This window comes from Acomys russatus, chromosome 5, assembly GCF_903995435.1.
Source record: "Acomys russatus chromosome 5, mAcoRus1.1, whole genome shotgun sequence".
Classification (NCBI taxonomy): domain Eukaryota; kingdom Metazoa; phylum Chordata; class Mammalia; order Rodentia; family Muridae; genus Acomys; species Acomys russatus.
In genome coordinates, this window is record NC_067141.1 from 29,506,058 (window position 1) to 29,526,033 (window position 19,976).

Consider the following 19,976-nt stretch of genomic DNA (forward strand, 5'->3'; position numbering starts at 1 on the left):
CTTTGTCCAGACATGTTAAGGACCTCTTGAACCATCCAAATTACTTAGGGCAGCCCACAGCGCCAGGGTGTAGCTGAACGGTGAGCTAGGCCTTCAGAATTCACAAGGCAGTGTGTTGTGGAGGAGGATGCATGTGTGGATGGGGCACATGGAGCCTTGCTGGGGGGGAAGACAGTGCCTCTCACCGATATTGGGATGATTCAAAACCTTCATTATTCTTACTTCTCGGAATAGCTGGAAGAGAAAACACAAGGGTTCATTTCATGCCTGCCTGATAAACTTACCTCAGGCCCCTCCAGAGCCCTGGGGAGATCTTTTGTTGTTTTAAAAATTGGATCCCCCTCGATGAACTCACAAGGGTAGGTAGTGCGCTAAATGAGTGGCAAGGTTTTCGCTAACGCCTCACTCTTGTCCAGTGAGTGGGGTGTGATAGTAACCTTTGCTACAAGTGTTAAAAAAAAAAAATGGATCCCCCTCCCCAAGAGACCAAAACCCTCACCCATGAGGAGAGGCGAGGAGGGGAGTGTGAGAAGCAGGAGCAGAGCTAGCTCACTACCTTACTGCTCAGACCTTGCCCTCTTCCACACCCATCCAACCCTCGCCTCAAAATAGCAGTCAGGTGCTTCTGCAGGGACAGGGAACCCGAGCCTGCGCACTCAGCACCGAGCTCCTCTGCCAGCTCAGAGCCCAAGCCCTTCAACTGGCCTGGCGACCAGAGAGAAGCTCCAAGGGGACACTGTGTCATCTTCTCACGTCTAGATGCCAGAGGGCCTGCACTGGGGGATAGGCCCTTCTTTCCTGAGCCTCTGAGGTAGTGACAGAAGAAACCACTCCTATATATAGCTGATGCCAATTTTAATCAAATCCACCTCCACACACTCACGCTCTTTGTGAAACAAAATCAAGGGCTCCAAACCATACATTTCCATACAGAAAGATGACAGAAATGAACTTCTTCCCCTGCGGGAGCCAGAGAACGGGAGGAAGGGTTCTGCAACCTCCCAGGCTCCATCACTTATACAAGGAACAGACTGGGTCTGTTGGTCTGTTTGGGGAATGGTGGTTTGTCTGGAACCCTAACCCTGGATGTCATTTATAGGACACAGTAAAAACGGCTTTTCCCCTTTAATAGTGTCCCAGAGCTTTCATGGACTAAAACAAAAGGAACTCGATCCAACCCTTCTGCTTTGTCAGCGCCCAGGCTTTTCTTGCTCCTCTCTCTCATCCAACATCTACACTGGTGAAAAAGCAAAGGCTCTTGGCCACCAACTCAGGGGTAACCACCTGGGGTAAGGGGATGACGACGACGACGACACAGATCTGAGATGGTGCCCAGAGCCACTTGCCTTTTTCCCATTTTCAAACATATCCATTTGGTCTGGAGGGGCTGACTTTGGGAGAGCCTAGAACCTTCAAGGGCCAATGCCTTTAAGAGCTCAAAAGTTAAGGAGCACTGCTAAGAAGAAATGGAAGCAGAGACCTGTCTAGAACGAGATCGGCCTTGCTAACAGAGCATGTAAATGGCTATATTTCTGCATCCTGGGTGGGTAGAGGCAGGAGGATGGGAGTTCGAGGCTATCCTCAGCTACATGGTAAGTTCAAGGCCAGCCTGGGCACATAAGACCCTGTTTCAAAAAAAAAGAACAAAGCCCCTCTATTTGTCTGGCACTTGTACCTTCCATTCAATCAGAAAGAAGCAAGGAGAAAAAAAAAAAAAAAAAAAAAGAGAGAGAGATGGCTTGGTTGTCAATGGAAATGAACAGAGTAAGGCACAACGCTCCAAGGCCTAAGGCCCACCCACCCCATGCTAGCTTCACCTCTGCAGGGCTGGAGCCAGTATAGCAGGGACAGGCCTCCTTCCTTTCCTCCATGAGCTCTGAGCAGGAGGCCCTGGTGATGGCCGCATTGCTTCTGTTTTGTAACAGAAACCCTTCAGGGCTAACAAAATTTGTGAACACTTTGATTCAGCTGTTAGCACGCTGGGGAAGTCACTCTATCCACGCTAATTCTTGGAGCAACTCCTCCATGTAATCATCCCTGGCTCCTTCTTCTCTCTCCCATCTCTGTGGCTATTTCCATGGTTCTGTCCCTCTGATTCAGCCACTGTAATACAGTCATGAAAATCCCCTTGACAGACACACACCAGGCCTTACTCAAAAGTTGCCCTTTCTTTTCTTATGCACACCACACTTTTATAGTTTCTTTGGCACTGGGGTTATGTTCCTATTTGGGGGCTCTTCTACAACCTAATGAAGACCCCAGTTAACAAGGGAAGAAAAGTTCAACTTTATCTACCAAAACCTGCTTACTCACAAAATGAGTGTCTAGCAGGAGAGCCTAGAGGACAGGGCTAACTAGAGTCTCTTTAGCCTGTGCACCCTGTCACTGACTTAGAACTCGGGTCTTCCATAGTTCCTCTCTGGAATGGAGCTGGCAGCGAGTCCAGGGGCAGGCTCTGCTTCCCCACCCTGAACTGCTAGGGCCTTCTCCGCTGATCACTTCACGTCTTGGTGCAGCTGCCTGTACTTCTAGTAGTGCCACAGACATGTGCTTCTGCAGAGCTGGACACAGGCCAGAAGACAGCGTGACAGGAAGGAGGGCGAACAGGCAGGGCCAAGTGGCCGGGAGAGTTCAGAGCAGCCTGTGCCTGTGGCCAGGAGGCCTACTGGGTGGAATCGCATGGGAAACCCAGCCAGAGCCATAGGGAAGGAGCACAAGTGTTTCTGGTTTTTGTTTGTTTTTTTGAGACAGGGTTTCTTTGTGCAGCCCTGGCTATCCTGGAACTTGCTTTGTAGACCAGACTGGCCTCCAACTCAGAGACCTGGCTGCCTCTGCCTCCTGAGTGCTGGAATTAAAGGCGTGAGCCACTATTACAACCTGGCTCGAAGGGGCAGAAGTTTTAATGTAGTGGTCATGCAAGGTCAGCAGATCACTTATAAAAGGGAGGCTTAGAAAGGGGTGGGAGGGCTGGAGAGATGGCTCAGAGGTTAAGACTGCTGCCTGTTCTTCCAAAGGTCCTGAGTTCAATTCCCAGCAACCACATGATGGCTCACAACCATCTACAATGAAATCTGCTGCCCTCTTCTGACCTGCAGGTGTTACATGCAGATAGAACACTGTATACTAAATAAATAAATCTTAAAAAAAAAAAAAAGAAAGGGGTGGGAGGTACTGGGCACTTACTTTCTGAAGGCTGGAGGAGTTCAGCTGAGTCTTGTCAATGATCTTCACAGCTACCTGAACATGAGACAAAAAGCCTAAGATCACTTCCCTGACCAGACTCAAGTAGGACTTGATGCTCCTTCCTCCATTGGATTTCCTCCGCCTTCTCATGCTTGACTCCTAGCACACCTCTGAGAGCTCCCGCCTACATATAACAAGAGGCCAGCTGTGGCAGCAGCCTCAGCACTGCCTGCTGGGAGTATGCCATGGCCCCAACCCCAGTGCTCACCTCTTTCCCCGTCAGGATGTGCCGGGCCAACTTCACCTTGGCAAAGTTACCCTTGCCAATGGTCTTAAGGAGCCGGTAGTTGCCAATGTGGGGCTGCTCATCAGCGGAGGTGGCTGAGTTGCGGCCCCGCAGCATGTTGGACTTACTGCTGGGCTTGGAATCAAGGTGTCCCAGGGTGGGCTGCAGGGGAGAAACAGACATGCCTTTACAGGCTGCCCCCTCCAGTTCTGTCTACCACTGCTGTCACCTCTGAAAAAACTGCAAGAGGTTGGGGTGCAGGGGCAAACTACAAAGGACTGGCATAAAAAGACTCATATAGCAGGAGGAAGAGGGTGGGGAAGGGCATCACAGCCAGTCTTCACTGCAAAGGCATGAGATTCAGGGTTAAGATCCTGTACAAAGCAGAGCTCAGGACCAGAGCTGTGCCTCAACAATACCACCAACCCCCATTAAGGCCCATCAGTAACCTAGTGGAACCTCTGCCCCCATCATAGGTCACCCAGGACAGCCCTGTTCACCCTCTGAGAATATTGTCTCTCAACTGCAGGAGCACATGGTCCAACCACTTCAAAGTCTCCCTTATTACCCAGCTCTCAGCAGCAGCCTTTACTGTTCACTGTTCACTGATGTGCCCAGTGAGATTAACGCCCATGAAGACGGCCTATAACATTCACTGACACGTCGCTCCGCAACGCCTAACAGTGCATCACTGCCCGACAAATGAGTCCAACAACTGGGCCTCTGTACTTCAGCAGCCTGCCCTGCTCCGCTCTCCTGTACTCAGTGATGCAAACGAGAAGGAAGACGCAGCAGGCACATAGACTCTCCACAGGTGTATGGGCTGAGCACAAAGTGCACAGTTCTAATGAAAGTAGGTATGAAGGATTCCCTGTGCGTCAATGCTCACAGAAGCAGAACCCTGAGTGCTAGACGGGAAACAACTCAAACGTCTGTCAGCTGATGAACGTGGCCCAATAACACAGTGGAAGAAGAGTTGACGTAATAAGAAAGCACTGATATCCGCTGCTCCAAAGAGACAGAGAAACTGGCCACAAAGGGCCATCTTACTTGACTATCTTTGACTGTCCAGAACACACGAACCTAGAGAGGCAGATGCAGATTCATGGTTGTCTAGAAGGTGGTGGGAAGTCTGAGGGTGACAAGTAAAGGGTGTGGGGTTTCTTTTGGGGAATGAAAATGTTTTGAAACCTCAGGCAAACCACTATGTGTGGGTGCTGGGACTGGAGATGCCAGGCTCAGTCTCTTCCCCTCAGCCCCTCCTGGCTCTAAGGGAAGTCTTCAAAAGCCACAGAGAAAAAACATGACTTACTTCAACCCAGGGAGCTGTCTGGGGTTCCTTGGCATGAAGCGTGTAGGCTTTACAGAGTTCCCTCTTCCCTAACGGGGCAACTCAGGGCCTTTGTGAAGCAGCTCTGTGCTCATTTTCCTGAATTGCTAGTTCAGACCCCAGAAGCCCTTGCACTTGGACAACTGTGAAGGCCCCTTGACCCCTAAGGGAGTGTCATCTCCGTTATAATTCCTCACCAGTTCTCAAGTCTCACCCACTGTGGCCCATCTGTAGCTCTCCACAGCAGAGGCTGGACAAACAGATTTTTTTTCTTTCTCATGCTTCTGCTTCATGCTTTCTCCAAGGAACCCTGTGCCTCACACTTGTAAAGAAGGCAGTTCAGCCGGGTGTGGTGGTGCACACCTTTAATCCCAGCACTTGGGAGGCAGAGGCAGGTGGATCTTTGTGAGTTCGAGGCCAGCCTGGTCTACAAAGCAAATCCAGGACAGCCAAGGCTACACAGAGAAACCTTGTCTCGAGAAACAAAACAAAAAAAAACCAAAAACAAAACAAAAAAAGCAAAGAAGGCAGTTCCATGCCCAGCTATGTCTGGTGGGTCAGTCTCCTGAGTGATACTCTGAAACCATTCATAGGTCTCAAAATCTAATGTTTACTCTTCTTGGTCCCATCATCCCTGACCAACTGCCATTCCGTGCTTCTCTTGCCCAAAGGGCACCAATAACTGGGAAACCTTCCTTCCTTCTGCCTCACCTGCTAAGTGAGATCTCACACATACTGGACAAGTGTTCTTTCTACCAATCTAACACCAGACCTCTTCCTTGATAATTTAAAAACAAAATTATGGCCAGGCGTGGTGGTGCACGCCTTTAATCCCAGCACTTGGGAGGCAGAGGCAGGCAGATCTCTGTGAGTTCAAGCACAGCCTGGACTACAAAGTGAGTCAAGGACAGCCACGGCAACACAGAGAAATCCTGTCTCGAAAAACCAAAACCAAAACAAACAAAATCAAAAAACCAAAAACACAAAACAAAAAAATTGCGTGTGTGTGTGTGTGTCTGTCTGTCTGTCTATGTGGGCGCACCACATGTGGGATAAGCCCACTGAAGTCAGAAGAGGTCGTTGAATCCTCTGGAACTTAGTTACGGGCAGCTGTAAAGCATTATGTAGGTGCTGGGACTGGAGATGGCAGGCCCAGTTTCTTCCCCTCAGAGCCCCTCCTGACTTTTGAAGGGAAGCCATGGAGAAAAAGCATGACTGTCCGGGTTGAAGTAAGGACCAAAGACAGCAGGAGTGTCGTAGGGCTGAAGCCCAAAGACCTGAAATTCTTATTCTAAATAGATGTGGGGTGCTGGGCCCTTTGCAGCTCTGAAGCACAAGCTAGGACCTTACTCTGCGTGCCAGACAAGCCCCAGCATAAACACCAACACGGTCATCTTGGTGTGGTTCCTCTCTCACAAGCAGCCAGCCTGTGCTCTGCCCTGCTGGCCCCTTGGTGTTTCTGGGGCTGGTCTGTGTGAGACAGGCAGCATTTCCCCTGGGCTCTGCTGTGTGCTATACTTCAAGCAGCAGCACAGAGGCCTGCTGTATGCCCGCTTCCTTATTGGTTAGGATTAGCAATGTAGATACTAGGCACAGACTGCCAGAGTTCAGATCCTAACTGCCACTCAGCTCAGGTTAACTTTCTTGCTATCAACATCTTCCTGAAAAGGAGAGAGAACCTCCCAAGATGACCTATGTTGGCATTCATGCTGGGGGTTGTCTGACGTACAGAAAAGGGTTGGAGTCCTAGTTCCTTACCTACTAACTTTAGTTTCCTTATCTGTAAAGTGGCAATAAAACATTGCCTAGTTTTCACTGGCAGATGAGAGAACATATTCAACTGTTCTGTCCAATGTTAACTGAAGTGTAAGGCAGTCTAGGTTATATAATGAAACCGGGATTTTTGTTTTTTCTTTTTGAAGCAACTCTTACGTCTCAACTACTACTGTTAATCCTCCTGTCATTAACCTAGTGCATCCAAGCTGAGTTTCCTAAGCCAACTATGGTCTCACTGAGATGTTTAGGAGTGACAAGGTCCAAGCCAAGGCCCCTGCTAGTCTCCAGAACAGGTGAAATGCAAGCTGAGCTGTTCGCTAACTATCACAGGCTTTGTAGCTTAAGAGGAAAAAAGAGGAGCCAGGCACCCAGGTAGGGTAGATGTGAAAAGCTGGTCCCCAGCACAATGCAAGAGGGCTCTTGTATAGGACCCAAGGAAGCCAGCCAGCTCTGGTGTCTGCTCCTTGGTTCCTGTTCCAGTCACCAAACCCCTCTTCAGATCTGAGCCACCCAACTCTTAGGACTCAAACCAGTACTTCTCCGATCCTCACTATTTCTTCATGATACTTTCTACAGCAGAGAAACAGGGACAAGGTGAGGAGAACCTGTTGGGAAGAGCATCTAAAGACATTGGAAAGTAAAACTTTCTGTGGACAATGCTTCTTGAACCAAGGCCCCTGTGAGAAAACTCCCACCCTCTCCTGTTGCTGTTCTGAGGTAGGACATTATGGAGAGAGAATTCCCCTCTTCAGGCCCATTCATCCTGGTTGGAACAGGTAGTGGGGTGAGACCTAGCTGTTTTTCTGGACCACATAGCAAGATCTGGCTAAGCTCTGCTCCACTCCTCACACCCAGCCTCCCTGTTCACAGCAGGATGTACACCACCAGAGGCAGCCCTGATCTAGGAGAGTCAAGAGAGATCTGGGATCAGTGATGGGCACACGGCAGTCTTACACCCACTGGACTCTCTGAGACTTTCAGCCTGGGAGCTCAGAACCTGGCCTTGGCATGTTGCTAGGCTTGCCTGAAAATAGCCTCCACCCCAGAGGCCCGGCGCTGACTCAGGCGGGGCAGGACCCCCTGCCCCAATACTGGAAGCTGCCACCTACTATTCTCTTGAAAAGCCAGGTTTTGGGGGCTCAGCACTCAGGGCTGGCCCTCAAGTGTACTGTGGCTTCTGCATTCTGGGAAGGGTCAAGACTTAGGCCAGGGGTGGGGTTGGGGGCCAGGCAGGCACTTCCTGGCCAAAAGCATAGTAAGCTCAAGTAAGGTGGAGTAAAGAAAGGCATCCTTGGGCAGCTGCCCTATGTCCCAGCCGGACACCCACTGCGATACCTTTCCTTCCACAGCCTGCTTTCTTGCCTCTGGCTGGTGAGGCAAAAGATCTTTTGGTATTTGCCCGTTTCCTTTCCTCCTTCATAGCCAATGCCTCTTCGACAGCTGGATGCCCTCCCTGAGAAGCTGACTACCTGTGCTAGCACCCAACTCCACTGAACAACTCTTGCAAGATTTTGTTTGAAATAGAGAGGAGAAAAAAGAACAGGATAGTCCAAGGGGCAAAACGGGGAAAACATACCCAGCCGGAGAAGGGGACAAGGACTACCAGCAACTTCCATTCAGCAGAACCTGTCAGGCAGCGAGGGCAAAGTACAGAGGCCGGGAAGAGCCAGGCCCAGGGCGGGGGCTGCCGGCTCAGCCAGCCACCCTTACTCAGCCGGCACAGGCGACACCTTCCACCACCTCCTCAGTGAAAAGCGAAGCAGCCTGGCCAAGCGGTTCCTGCCTGGGAACACAGACTGTGTCGCAACCGAAACCACCACTAGCAGAAAGAGAGACTAGGTTTGGCAAAGAGAGCTACAAGGACAAAGCCTATGGCTTGGTCAGGCTGAGTGGTCAGAAAAGAGTGTACAGTCCACGATGGTACATCAGAAGTTAGGTGAGAGGAGAGGGGCAGGAAGAGATGGGCAGACAGGGAGGGAGACCAAGAGGCGGGTTTAGAACAACTTCCTTCTCCCTTCCCCCTCCCTCTGTCCCCGGAAGTGGATTGCCCCACCCTCCCCAAGGTGCTCTGCTGTAACAGCTGGAGAGAGTGAAGAGCAGACTTCAGCCTGGACTATCATAAAGCCCTTATCTCGGCTGCTGCACAGCAGGGGAGGCCTGGGTGGAGGCAGATCAACAAGGCTTCTAACATGGTGCAGACCAAGGGACTCAGATGTGCTAACTCAGAGAGCAGCAAAGCTTTCCCAGCACCAAAGCAGGGTGAGTGCAGTGAGCCCACAGCGGCAACTGGGCCTTCTTCCTCAGACACAGCCTTAGCAAATGCTGCACTAAGAACTCAAACAGTTCAGTGCAACCCCAGGAGGGCGAGGGAACATGTGAAAGCCCTTGAGGGTGGATAAGCTCTAAGTCAGAGCCCTTCATATGACAGAGAATTAAAGTCTTTCCCCTAACTTCTGCCCAACTAGATGTCCCCTTTCTTTCTAGCCCTGCTTCTGCAGATCTGTCCTTAGGGTCCCCTGTTCACCTCAAGTGCCAAAAAACAATGCCCTATGATATAGACTTGGGGTGGCTCTGGGGCTATTGACAGGCCACCCATGTCATGCTTGCAGCCTCTTTGCTGCTCTCTCCAGCTCTCTAGGCTGGTCGTTCCCATCAGCAGTTCTGTAAAGACCTCATGTTGGTTATCCATCAACCCTCTGGGAACATCCAAGGCTTCCTCTGTGTCCTCCCAGCACGTAAGCACAGACCTCTGGGAAGCCATGCCACTCAGGGAGAGCAGAAATGTCTGCCATATACCAAGCCTCTTCTTCTATCAAGAAACTGATACAAGTTATAAGACATACCCAGGATACCCCAGCTTCTCAGTGGAGAACTGGGGTAGAGTACAAGGGCATTTGCCCCTCTTACCACAGCAGCACCCACTGTTCATGACAGGTCCCTTTCTTAGTCTTCCCCCACCCCAGACAGGGTTTCTCTGTGTAGTCTTGGCTGTCCTGGACTCGCTTTGTAGATAGACCAGGCTGGCCTTGAACTCACAGCAATTCACCTGCATCTGCCTCTTGAGTCCTGGGGGAACGGCGTGCGCCACGATGCCTGGCTCCCCTTTCCTAGTCTTGCTTCAACCTTTCTTGAAGGAGATTTCCTCTCATTCCTGACTCCCACCCTTGGAAAAAGGTGAACCAACCCCCACATTCCTCCACAGCTAGCAGGAGGGGGAAAGAGGCTCAGGGACAGCTCGGGGACCTGAAGAGGAAGGACAAAGTTTCATTGAGGTGAGAGGTGAGCACCGCTGGAGACGCACCCCTTCTTCTCTCACCCTCCTCAGCTGGCCCTGGTCTCAGGAGAGAGGGTCGGCATGGATCCTCAACTCAAGCTTGCCTTTTCACCATAAGCCAGAGCGATACCGAACAGCTTCATTTTCCCAGTCCCTGGGCTTTGCAGTGTGACAGATTTTGTGTGTGAAACTGGGGTTTTGTCAACTGAAGAAGTACCAAGCACTGACCTTATAAGAGAGCAGCTAGGGAGAAATGGGATAGGAGTCAGATGAAGTTATGGGGCTGTAACAAGTCCCCAGGCTTTTAGGTCTCCCTCGTGCCATTCAGGAGCCTGCCTGGCATCCTCTGATCCCAAGCAACTGTCATTCTCAACTGCCAATAGTCCATATACCAGGAGCATTCTGGGTAGAAGAGAGCATAAAAACTGTACTCTGCACTTACCAGTAGGGAGGCCTTCCAAACTCCTTGAGATACATTAGCTTGGAGAATACCCACACCCCCCTAACATTCTGCAGTGACAAGGCTTCAAAGGGCTGCCTGCTTTCTCTAGCCAGCGAAATGCCTCCTGGGCTCTGAACACCAGTAGATCAGGCAACTGAAGCTCTCAGTGTTGCTTACTATCCAACAGTTTCTGTGCTACAGCCCTCATGCCATAGCAGAGAGAACAGCAGGGCAGCCCAGCAGGTCACAAGGCCTCACAGCAGAGGCAGAGCCATAATGACCAATAGTCCTCAAGCTCTGGTCTTCAGGGCCACTAGGGATACTGGACTTCTCTCAGAGCGCTGAGGACTCTACTGTGCACCCCACCCAGAACAGCCCCAAGTGTCTAGCCTTGTCTCACCCTTGAATTGGCTCATTTGTCTCTTGAGCTTAGCAAACTGCTGTCAAACATCAACCTGTGTAGCTAGGGCCACTTTGCAAAGTCCACTGAGCTCGGCACCTGTCTTCTTAAAGTGAACTGTGGAGAAGGTATCCAGTCTCTGCCTACTGTACAAAAGGGAGACATGAGAACAGGTGGGACTCAGGAACAAGCCACATCTCTGCTACCAAGTAGCTGATCACACCAGAGGAGGGTTATGTGACTCCTCTAAACTAAAACCTAAGGAAGGATGCCCAGTTCACAGGCTCAGAGGATATCCATGCTTACTACATGGTGTTCAGTTTTTTGTTACCTTTTTTCATTTGTTTCCCACTCGCCCATAATCTCTAAGACCTTGACTTCAAATACCAGTATGTAGCTGAGCTGATTCTCACTACCCCAAAGCTCCTTCTAGAACAAGGAAAAGTCAAATCCCTGCTACAGTGACAGTATCAGGCAGAAGACTCTCTCCTTACACGAAGCCTCTTTCCAAGAGGCATGAAGAGAAAGGACACCCATACAGCTGCCAACTGTATAGCACAAACGAAGATAAAAGTGGTCCCACCAGGATCTTCCCTTCTTGCTAGTACCTTAACTTCTTCCTTCCAGAAACAGCCAACACACCACTACCACGTGGTGCCAAGGGCTGGGGGAAGCTCACATTGTCAGCCTTGCACTTCATTTGGCTCCTCCTGTACCAGTGGGTTACTGTAACCATGGAGACCAGTGAGTTCCTCCATATCACAGGAGAGTCAGGCTGCAAGCAGCCTAGGCTTTGAAGGATGGAGGTGGGGGTGGGAGTGGGGGTGAGGCAGGAGGCAGTGGCAACAGAACTGCTTGACTAGCCTGACTCACTTTACAGGGAAGCAAGGAAGTAGCTGGGTACTACCAGTGCAGCTGAGGTGCTGGGACTTCCTCTTAGGCTCACCTCTTTTCTCTGAATAGTAGTTTGTTTCTAGTATATTCTCTGGGCTCTGGGCTTCCACTGTCAGTTCCACTGCTGTGTACCGGGAAGCTGTTGCTACTGCAGTCAGACCTGCAGTGGGATGTTGATTCTACTACTGTGGCTGTCTCATGGGAAACGGGACAGAACGACACACAGGTACACATACTACAGGGACGTGCTCCAACTAGCAGATAGTACCTTCCTTAAAGCACTCCTTCTCTGGACTTTAGAGCACATGACTTGTATGATTTGTTTCTTCTTGTGTCCCCGACATTGTAACTCCCTTCAAGCTCTGCAGAGTCAGATGGTGTCTTGCTCACTATCATACCCTGTGTCCAATAGTGCCCACACCTAATCAGTTATGCTAAAGTCCTTGTAGAATAGAGAAGGTGTAATTTCTTTTCTTTTTTCTCTTTCTTTCTTTCTTTTTTTTTTTCCGAGACAGGGTCTATCTGTGTAGCCTTGACTGTCCTGGACTCACTTTGTAGACCAGGCTGGCCTCGAACTCACAGTGATCCACCTGCCTCTGCCTCCCAAGTGTTGGGATTAAAAGCGTGCACCACCACTGCCCGGCCAGAGAAGCTGTAATTTCTTGATCCTTAGAAGTTGTCCTCCCTGATCCCTAGAGGAAGGAAGGTCAAATTTCTTACCAGAAAAGCCATTATTTGTGGCCCAGAATACTTAGTACAGTATGCAGTACAGTAATAAACAACTGTGAAAAGTGAAGAAAATGTGTTGGGGGCTGGAAAGATGGCTTGGCAGTTAAGAGTACCAGCCAGGTGGTGGTGGCTCATGCCTTTGATGCCACCACCCAGGAGGCAGAGACAAGTGCAGTGCATCTAAGAGTGAGTTCCAGGATAGCCAGGGTTACACAAAGAAACCCTGTCTTGAAGAAAGCGGGAAAACCAAACCGAACTGAATCGAACCGAACCGAACCGAACCAACCAAACCAAATACCCATCGAACACTTGCTGCTCTTGCAGAGGACCCAGGCTTCCTTCTCAGCACCCACGTAAGACTGCCCACAACTGCCTACAACTCTAGTTTTTGGGATCTCATGCCCCCTTCTGACCTTCTTGGGCACCTGCGCACATATGGTGCACATACAGACATGCAGAGACACACACATATTTAAAAAAAAAAAAAAGCCAGCCAGATGTGGTCACATATGTCTTTAATTAATCCTAGCACTTGGGCAACTCAAGACACATAGATCTCTGTGATTTCAAGGCTACCCTAGGCTACACACGGCATTCAAATCCGCCACCCAGGGCTACATAATAAGAACCTGTCTCCAAAAGGAGGAGGAGGAAAGGAAAAAGGAAAACAAGAAAGGGCTGGAGAGATGGCTCAGAGGTTAAGAGCACTGTCTGCTCTTCCAGAAGTTCTGAGTTCAATTCCCAGCAACCACATGGTGGCTCACAACCATCTATAATGAGATCTGGTGCCCTCTTCTGGCCTGCAGGCATACACACAGCAAACACTGTATATGTAATAAATAAATAAAAATTTTTTAAAAAAATAGGAAAGAAAAAAGTGTTGGCAGGGGACAGGGACATAGCTCTGCTGTTAGAATGCTTGCCCAGAATATACAAAGCCCCGGGTTCTGCCTAGCACAGTACTGTAAGTAATCCCTGGCTCTTAGGAGGCAGAGGTGGAAGCATCAGAAGTTCATGATTATTGTCCACTGCATAAAAAGCTCAAGACCAGCCCGGCCTGGATAAGACTTTGTCTCAAAGAAAGAAAATGTATTGGGGAGTTGAGTGTAGTAATATACACCTGTAGTTCCAGCATTCAGAGGCCAAGGCAAGAGGACTGTCATGAGTTCCAGGCTAGCTTGGGCTACAGTGATAGCCTGGTTTACCCAATAAGACCCTGTCCTAAGAACAACAAAGCTGCAACAACAAAGTGAGGGTGGTGGGTTGGCTTGGAGGGTCCAAGCGCTTGCTACTCAAGCCCTGACTATCTGAGCACAATGCTCCAGAACCCATGCAGACACAGGCGTGGTGGTATGCATCTGCATTCCTAACATACCTACAGAGAGATGTGAGGCAGAGACAGGAAAACTGCCAGGGAAGCTTATGGGCTAGCCTGGTGTCTTCCACACAGAAGACACCACACAACACTTGTCTAGCATGCACAAAGCCCCTAGCTCAGCATCAGCACGGTATAAACCAGGTGTGACAGCAGACACCCACAGTCCTCAGAAAGTGGAAGCAGAAGGATTCTGAGTTCCAGGTCATTTCCTGGCTATAGATCAAGTTCAAGATCAACCTCAAATTCCTGACTCAGAGGCTGGAGAGATGGCTCAGAGGTTAAGCACAATGGCTATTTTTCCAAAGGTCCCGAGTTCAATTCCCAGCAACCACATGGTGGCTCACAATCATCTATAATGAGATCTGATGCCTTCTTCTAGTATTCAGGAACACATGCAGGCAGGATACTGAATAAATAATAAATAAATCTTAAAAAAAAAAAAAAAGAATTATTGATTCAAAAAAGGGGAGGAGTTGAGTGTGTCTTCAGATCAATGTTCTCAGCTTACAACAACCAAGTGGGCTTTTACCCACCAGTGGATGGAAGGCAGTCAGTAACTAACAGAAACTGGAGAGCAGACAGTCAGGGATCAGCAAGGTGACACATGCCATCTGCTCCTTGGCTCCCTATTTCCTCAAAGGGGGAATCCTTGCCTCTCATGTCAATTAAAGCCTCCCACTTTAGACAGCTCCTCTCTGCCTCTCCATACTCAATCCCTCCTGTTTTATTGGGGAAAACAGTATGTGTTGCAGAAAGAATACAATTCAATTTGAACCATTTCAAAAGCCACTGACTGATCAGGAAGTGACAACTATTTGTACAAAGATTGCAGGGGACATTAGCATCTGCTACCCTGAGAGCGCTGCTGTAGTGTTTCCTGTGTGAACCAGTGCTCTGGTTGGTTACAAGGCCCTGTCAACCCTAGGGTGCTCCCAAAATGGGCTGTCCCACTATACAGAGCAGCATTCCCACTCTGCCCCTCCCCAAAATGCCTGCTACAGTGAGGCACACGGGAACTAAATAAACACGGCGGCGGCAGCAGGGAGCTCAGTGACTCACCACCCAGCACACCATCTCCTCCCAGAATCTCCTGGACTTCTCCTGGGGCTTTGCCAAAATGAAGCAACAAAGAAGCGTGAGATGTTTAAAAAAAACAAAAAACAAAAATCCCCTCAGTATTTATGCAACAGTCTTTCTACCTGATGCAAACTTAACCCTTTGTCCTGCCCTGTCTGATGAGGCAGCCTGTGGTGGTTTCATGCCTAGGAGTCCAGCCAGCCCCAGGTGGGACACAGGCCTCCAGGTCTTACCCAGTTCCAGCAGCTGCTGGAATGAGCTAAGCAAGAATCATGTCTCATTCCCATTTCACCTCTTCCTGCAAGGATAACACTGACTGCCTCCTACCCCTGCAAGTTCAAAGAGGGAGCTGAAGGAGGAAGGAGGAGGAAAAATGCCAGGGCTGTTCACCACCCCAGAAGTCACTGTGGCCAGAGGTCAGCCTGAGAAGGAGAAAGGCTTCAGACACCACCCAAGGCTGTCACTGATCTGAGCCTCATAACTGCCTCCATCAGACCAGACTTTGCATAGTGTGGCTACTCCTTTGAAGAGATGGATGCACTCAACTGACTGCTCTTTCCAGAAGACAGGATCCCTTGCCATAATGGGCAGAGGTGCTGCATGCCCATGCTCTCCTACAGATAGCCAATCAGAATGGGAGAGGGCCTGAGCCATGGAAGGGCGTCCGCTTGACCACAAGAGTAAATCCACTGCACTAGAGATCCTGGGCACACCTGTGACGAAAGGCCATTATAGTCCAGTGCCACCTCCAGCAAGCACCCTATGAGGAAGAGGGGAACATCTTTTCATCTTCTGTGGTTTGGCCACCTGGGACAACTTTGTGTGCTAGCTGCTGGGACTACTGACTAAACAGAATGCTCAGGCAAACACAATCAACTGCAGTGTGTGCCTCCAGAAATCCCCCACTTGCCACAAGTTCCCTCAGAGGAGCTGAGGTGGGGTTTTGGGGGAGCTCAGCGGTGTTGTGCTGGCTCTACTGTGAGTCTGACCCTGGGTCCCTGTCCAGCACTGCTAAAATGTTCCCTTCTGAGAAACCTTACAATTGGAAGCTATGTTCTCACCCCCACTACATTGGTCCAGCTTGGGAATATAGCTCTGTTCTCTAGGCACCACAGACACGAAACACCCTAATCTCCCAAATCTTGGTGATAGTGTGACACAGAGGGCTTGAACAAGGATCCTTCACAAACTCTTGGCATGTCTGGAGTTTGCGGGTAATAGGAGAGAGGCTCTGAGGAGACAGGAACCCAGATGGAAACTAGCATTTTGAAGGTCTGCTGCCTTACAGGGGAGAAGAGCTATTGTAAGACGGGAGAAATTTCCAGCTAAAGGGAAGGAAGTGAGCTGATGACAGTGTCCTGACACATCTGGGGCCAATATTTTTTGGAGCTGCCTTCTCTATAGCACAAAGTAGGGGCTATGCCTATCGGCATCCTAGGCTGAAGGCAGACATTGCTGTATCCAGTTACTAAGCAGCCATGGCTGGAATAGACATCTTGGATAGGCTGGTTGCCAGGAGTTAGGTGAAGACTGGAAAGTCCAAGCTTACCAGTGAGAGCCACACCCTTAGCTTGCCACTCTAGGCCAGGGGACAGAGCTGGCAGAGCAGTGGGCAAATGCTCAGTTACTGAAAGCAATGGCCACTTTGCTTCTGGAGAGGCCCTAGCTATACATACTTTCAGCCCTAGGAGCAAGGTGTGCAAAGCAGATCAGAGTCCTCTTCCACTCCATGTGTCTTCATGGTCCTACTGCCAGACTCTTTTCAAAGCTCCAGGAAGAGAGGATAACTATCCCAGAGTCCAAGAGCAGTGAATGATGCAGAGAAGAGCCAGTTCAGGCCTGGTGACAACAATCTAGCTCTAGGTGTCCTGGCCTCTGACAGGAACTCCAGGACCACTTAGTGTGCTTTATTTATACTGTGTGTGCTGGGGAGAAGGGGCCACAGTGGGGTCTTGTCAGATGGACTGTTACACAGACTGACGAAGGATTACTGGTTTACTTTGAAGGAGGCAGGAAGCCAAGGGGGCACCTACCCACCTCTGAATTATTTGAGAGGGCAGGGAAGAAAAGAGTATCAAGAAAGGAATGCGAATGCCCCGGACATATCCTAAAAGGAAATTCTAGTTGGCAATAAGCATGGAACAACCTACCCGGAATTGCAATCATGCTGAGCAGAGGATACTACTGTGCTCACCCTATTGCTCTATCCAGTCTATGCTACCCACCAAAGACAAAGAGCCTAGCAGGAATACAGAAGTTTCTGAACAGAAGTCTTGAAAACAGTAAAATCAGAAATTACCAATGACCAAACTCCACCCTGAGCTCTCTGAATAACCCTGGCCTAAAGAAACCCCAGCTGTCATTACCATAGTCCATGCTTTCTAACTTACTCTGTAGGTTGCCAGGAGACCCAGCCCAAACTTCTTTACCCAGTAACTACAATAGATGCGGAGCACCTCCAAGAAGAGATGGTTCTTCTCAAGTCCAGGAAAGCTATGTAGTCAAAGGCCAAGCTCACAATTCAGACAAGGACTTGGATTTCTTATAGAGCCAGAGATGGCTCCAGCAGCTCAACTGTTCTATCCTTTCCATAAAAGGCCATGCCAGGCTCCCCTGATAAAAAAACTCTTTAAACAAAAATGTCCCACCCTACAAAAACCCAGAGTAGTACACCACAGATCCACAAGCACAAAGGGTTGCCATCTTGCCAGGACTTTCTATATACATGGGTCTGGAAGCTTTGCAAATTACCAATCATAGCTGGAAATCTGACTAGTGTTTCCGACACACGTGCACTTGCACACAATCATGTACTATGCACATACACTGCTGCACACTTACTAGAGCTTGGGCTGCCTTTCCGCCTTGAGGAGGACAACTCATGTGTGCGAGGGTGAATGCTCAGCTTAGCTCCACTTCTGGTTCCTGACCGTCCCTTCCAAGAGGCATTCTGTGGCAGCCAGGCTCCCATCATTACCCGCCCACCGCTGACAGGATAGCTATTTGGGCAGATAAGGTTTGGAGGCTATCCTGTGAACTAGCTGGCAACTGTCTCAGACAGTTTCCTAAAACAGTTGAATGTGTGGCCCTTATAGCCAAGATCTGAGAACAGGAGAAATAAAAGAAATGCTAAAAGTAGGAATCCTGGGATAATAAAAGCAGAAGGGAAGGAAACATCTCACAGCTGAAACCCTGTGCTGTGGACACTGACATTTCCCACCTGGGCCTCAGTAAGGAATCATACAGGTTCCCAAGTGCATCCCTGGCTGACCCAGCCTTCCTCCTGGAACCTCCCCCCTTACCTAGTCAGCTCCACCAGGTCAAATGATTGTAGCCTCTAACGCTGATGCTGGTTACCCCGTGAAGAGATAACCAAGGTCACATGAGCTGGGCCGACACGTTCTACTGCACTTGTATAAGCAAGAGGATTAAAACAACCTGGCAGGGGAAGGGAGCAGAGGGGCAAACCTGGGACACAGGGCAAGTACTGGGAACACAGTACAGAGGCTTCTTGCCAAGACATTTTTGCTCAAATGCAAAGAAGACATCTCTTACCAAATGCCAAACCAGCTGCCTACGCCAAATACCCTTTAGTGAGCATGCCTCATTTTCCCCAGCTGTGCATGAACTGTTAGTGTGGGTTTATTTGGGGTGAGGTGGAAAGCTATGCAGATGAGCGACATAAAGCTCCTTAAGAGTTTCAAGTTGGTCAAGCCTGGTAGCGCACACCTGTACTTTCAAGTCCCAGCACTCGGGAGACAGAGGCAAGTGGATCTCTGTGAGTTCCAGGCCAGCCTGGTCTACATTATAAACTCCACGTTAGGAGCCCTAGTTTGAATAAATACCCAGGAAAGCCTTTGTGACTCTCCAAGAAGCATGTGTGCATCCAGAGGGATGCCTGTTATCACTTTACTTTCACACTTCTCTTTGAGTGCTGGGGCTCAAACGCAGCCAAGGGTTTTACACTGGGCTACCCAGGCAGTCCAAAGAGGAGATATGCCAAGTGTGTACTTAAAGTGAGTTCTGTTTTCAGAGATCCAAACTTCTAGCTAGAAGCAAAGCACCACAGCAGACCTTCCAGTGATCACATCTTGCCCTAACCAATGTCAGACTAAGAGAAAGAAACAGCCTTGAGGCCCAGCTCCATGACACACAGGATTGAGACAGCAGAGTCAGGATCATCCACTGTAGCCTGGAGGTCAAGCTGCCGATGCTGGTCGCCAGCCAGACACAGGAAGGGAAGGCACTGGGCACTTGACCCTTGCTCCAGGCAGTCAGGCTGAAGAAGCTGGCCTCTGGCTCTGTCACCACACTCCTCCCCAGCTCCAGTTCCCATTGACCCTAAGTAACCAATCCTCCCACTCAGCAAGCTGGGGCTCTGCTTTAAGGTCCTCACAGCTGCCAGCAGGAAGTTGTTGCCAGTGGTGCTTCCTGACTGACCACAGAGGTCAGCAAAAGACTAAGGTGCCGCTGCCTCTGGCCAGCCAAACAGAGAACAGATACAGCCCCTGGCAGCCCTTCACCTCTACCACATCCCTTTCCAGGACAGGAGCAGCCCTTTCCTGACCTCCCACCCACAGTCCTGTGAGGTAGGGACTGTGCCTCCTCTACCTGCTGCTGCTAAAGAAACTTAATGTAGTATTGGCAGGATGGCTGAAAGGATAAAGGTACTTGCTGACAGGCATGATGACCAAAATTTGACCTATGTGGTGGAAGAAGAGCACCTACTCCAGCAAGCTGTCCTCTGCCCTCCACGCACACCTCATGGCACACCCATATCCCCTCACAAACACCACATACATAAAGTGTAATAACAAATTTTATAAAGTTACTATTTTTAAAAAGAAAAAAAACTTGAATGTAACTAAGTTAGGAATGAAAATATCCAGTTTAGCCAGGCACAGTGGTGCACACCTTTAATCTCACTATTTAGGAGGCACAGGCAAGCAGATCTCTGTAGGTTCAAGACTAGCCTGGTCTACATAGTAAGGCCCACGTCTTGAAGAAAACGCAGGCAGCTTTTAAAAGCCTGGTTAGGGATCTGTACTGCCAGGAGTTCCAAGGACAAACAAAGCAGCTCTAGCCTTCTCAGGCAGCAGGAGTTTGGGGAAGAAAGCAGTCTTCATTTCCCAACTGTTAAAGAACAGTAGCCTCAGGCACACCTGCCGGATACCAGTGAAGTCACCACTGCCTCTTAAAGAGCCCCA

The 19,976-nt window shown here is 49.7% G+C and overlaps 2 protein-coding genes across 8 annotated transcripts in view; one reads left to right on the plus strand and one right to left on the minus strand.

Moving 5' to 3' along the window:
- Macrod1 (mono-ADP ribosylhydrolase 1) overlaps positions 1–19,976 on the plus strand; it is an 899,697-nt gene that overhangs the window by 238,370 nt on the left and 641,351 nt on the right. The window lies entirely within an intron of this gene.
- The window catches only part of Mark2 (microtubule affinity regulating kinase 2), a 64,023-nt gene that overhangs the window by 11,199 nt on the left and 32,848 nt on the right, over positions 1–19,976 (minus strand). For 6 of the 7 annotated variants that reach the window (XM_051146036.1, XM_051146031.1, XM_051146037.1 and 3 more), the window contains exons 2-4: positions 3,452–3,631; positions 3,184–3,237; positions 186–234 (exon numbers count right to left, since the gene is read on the minus strand). In XM_051146036.1, the coding sequence (XP_051001993.1) occupies positions 186–234; positions 3,184–3,237; positions 3,452–3,586 (238 nt within the window). In that variant the 5' untranslated portion in view covers positions 3,587–3,631. Of the gene's footprint in view, positions 1–185; positions 235–3,183; positions 3,238–3,451; positions 3,632–8,151; positions 8,575–19,976 lie in introns of those variants that run through there. The other variant, XM_051146034.1, reaches the window with a different exon arrangement.